Here is a 1,474-nt window from a genome sequence, read left to right on the forward strand (position 1 = left end):
TCCTGCGACCAGGAGAGTGGCATCAGCATCCCGATTCCCTGCGTGTCCCCCCTTCCCATCCTCATCCCGCTGCCTCTCCGGCTCACATGTCCTCGGCGGTGATGGTGCGGGTGGGCTGGCAGGAGCCGGTGACGCTGTGCCAGGCGCAGTACGGGTCCCGTGCCAGCAAGCACTCGGCGCAGGTCCGGTGCAGGCTACAGTTGGCCAACGGGACTTGGAGGACACCACCGGAGTAGCCCACGAAGAGGACGCCCTGGGGAGGGAGAAGAGCAGGGCTGAGCCTCTCCTCTGCCTCACTGTGCCAGGTTTGGGGTGGGCTGTTGGGTCACCCCCATCCCCTACCTTCCCCGGGGCCAGCAGTAGGTTCTTCACCGGCTCTGGCATCCCAAAGAGCTGGATGCTCTCCACGATGTGGGGACCCTCGCGCAGCTCCACCGCTTTGTGCAGGAAACCCTCCGCTGCGGGGGCACGGGGGATATCACCGGCGTTTTGGGGGGCCAAGGGAAGGGTAAGAGGGGTTGACCAGGCACCCTGTGTGTACCCCCACCTGTAGCCAGGAACATGACGCGGTAGGTGATCCCTGAGAGACCACGAATCTCGTCCACCGCGATGCGCGTGTACGTGACGTCCGTCTTCACCAGCAGCGGCCGCCCGTGGATGGGCGACACCTTCCCGTCCATTAGGAAATGGTCCTTCATGAAGGTGAGGGCTTTGTCGGAGGAAGGACCCATGTAGCACTGCAGGGAGAAAGAAGTCAGTGCTGACTTGGGGAAACCGAGGCACGGGGAGGGGTAAGACACACCACCGGGCTGCCCCGTCCCACCATCAGTTGGGTGCAAAGGCACCCTCTCTCCCTTTCCCACCCCCCCTTACACCACCACCACCATTTCACCCCAGTGCGATCACACGGGGCAAACTGGGACAGACAAACCCCTCCTGATGGGGACCAGCGTCGTCGCCCGGGAGGGTCTTATCCCCTGGGGGTGGGCAGCACTCACACTGCCGGGCCGGGGACTCATGTCGGGGCCGCTGTAGACCGTCCAGCGGGAGCTCTCCTTGTTCAGCTCCTTGTACTTGCCCTTGAAGACCTCTTCCAGAGCCTCCTGGCTGTAGGCACAGACGGCGGCACTGCCCGCCCTGCCCGCCTGCCTGCAGGGACACCAAGGTGGGCATGGGGAAAAACGTGAGTCCCCAGTACACCCGCAGCACCCTTGGGTGCTAGGACCCACCACTGCGAGGTGAAGACGGCGTAGAAGTCGGCACTGCCGTTGCGGCGGGGCAGGGCGAAGGCGTGATGGATGACGTTGAAGGGGAAGTGGCCGGGTTGCGAGCACACCAGTTGGGCCTTCAGGAACGTCGTCCACTTCTTCTGCAGCACCTTGTCCCCCCCGACATCGCTCTGCGGGAGTCGGGAGGATGCTCAGCCCTGGGGGTGGACAGGAGCTGGGTACCCCCCATCGTCCCCCCGGCATCG

The 1,474-nt window shown here is 64.6% G+C and overlaps 1 protein-coding gene across 1 annotated transcript in view; it reads right to left on the reverse strand.

Moving 5' to 3' along the window:
* Positions 1–1,474, reverse strand: part of SEMA4A (sema domain, immunoglobulin domain (Ig), transmembrane domain (TM) and short cytoplasmic domain, (semaphorin) 4A) — a gene marked incomplete at both ends in the record, with an annotated part of 2,932 nt that overhangs the window by 629 nt on the left and 829 nt on the right. The window contains 5 exon segments of the mRNA XM_009703589.1: positions 87–253; positions 343–458; positions 548–737; positions 999–1,149; positions 1,230–1,426. Coding sequence (XP_009701891.1) covers positions 87–253; positions 343–458; positions 548–737; positions 999–1,149; positions 1,230–1,426 — 821 coding nt within the window.

The sequence above is a fragment of the Cariama cristata genome, unplaced genomic scaffold (genome assembly GCF_000690535.1).
Source record: "Cariama cristata isolate BGI_N322 unplaced genomic scaffold, ASM69053v1 scaffold28227, whole genome shotgun sequence".
Classification (NCBI taxonomy): domain Eukaryota; kingdom Metazoa; phylum Chordata; class Aves; order Cariamiformes; family Cariamidae; genus Cariama; species Cariama cristata.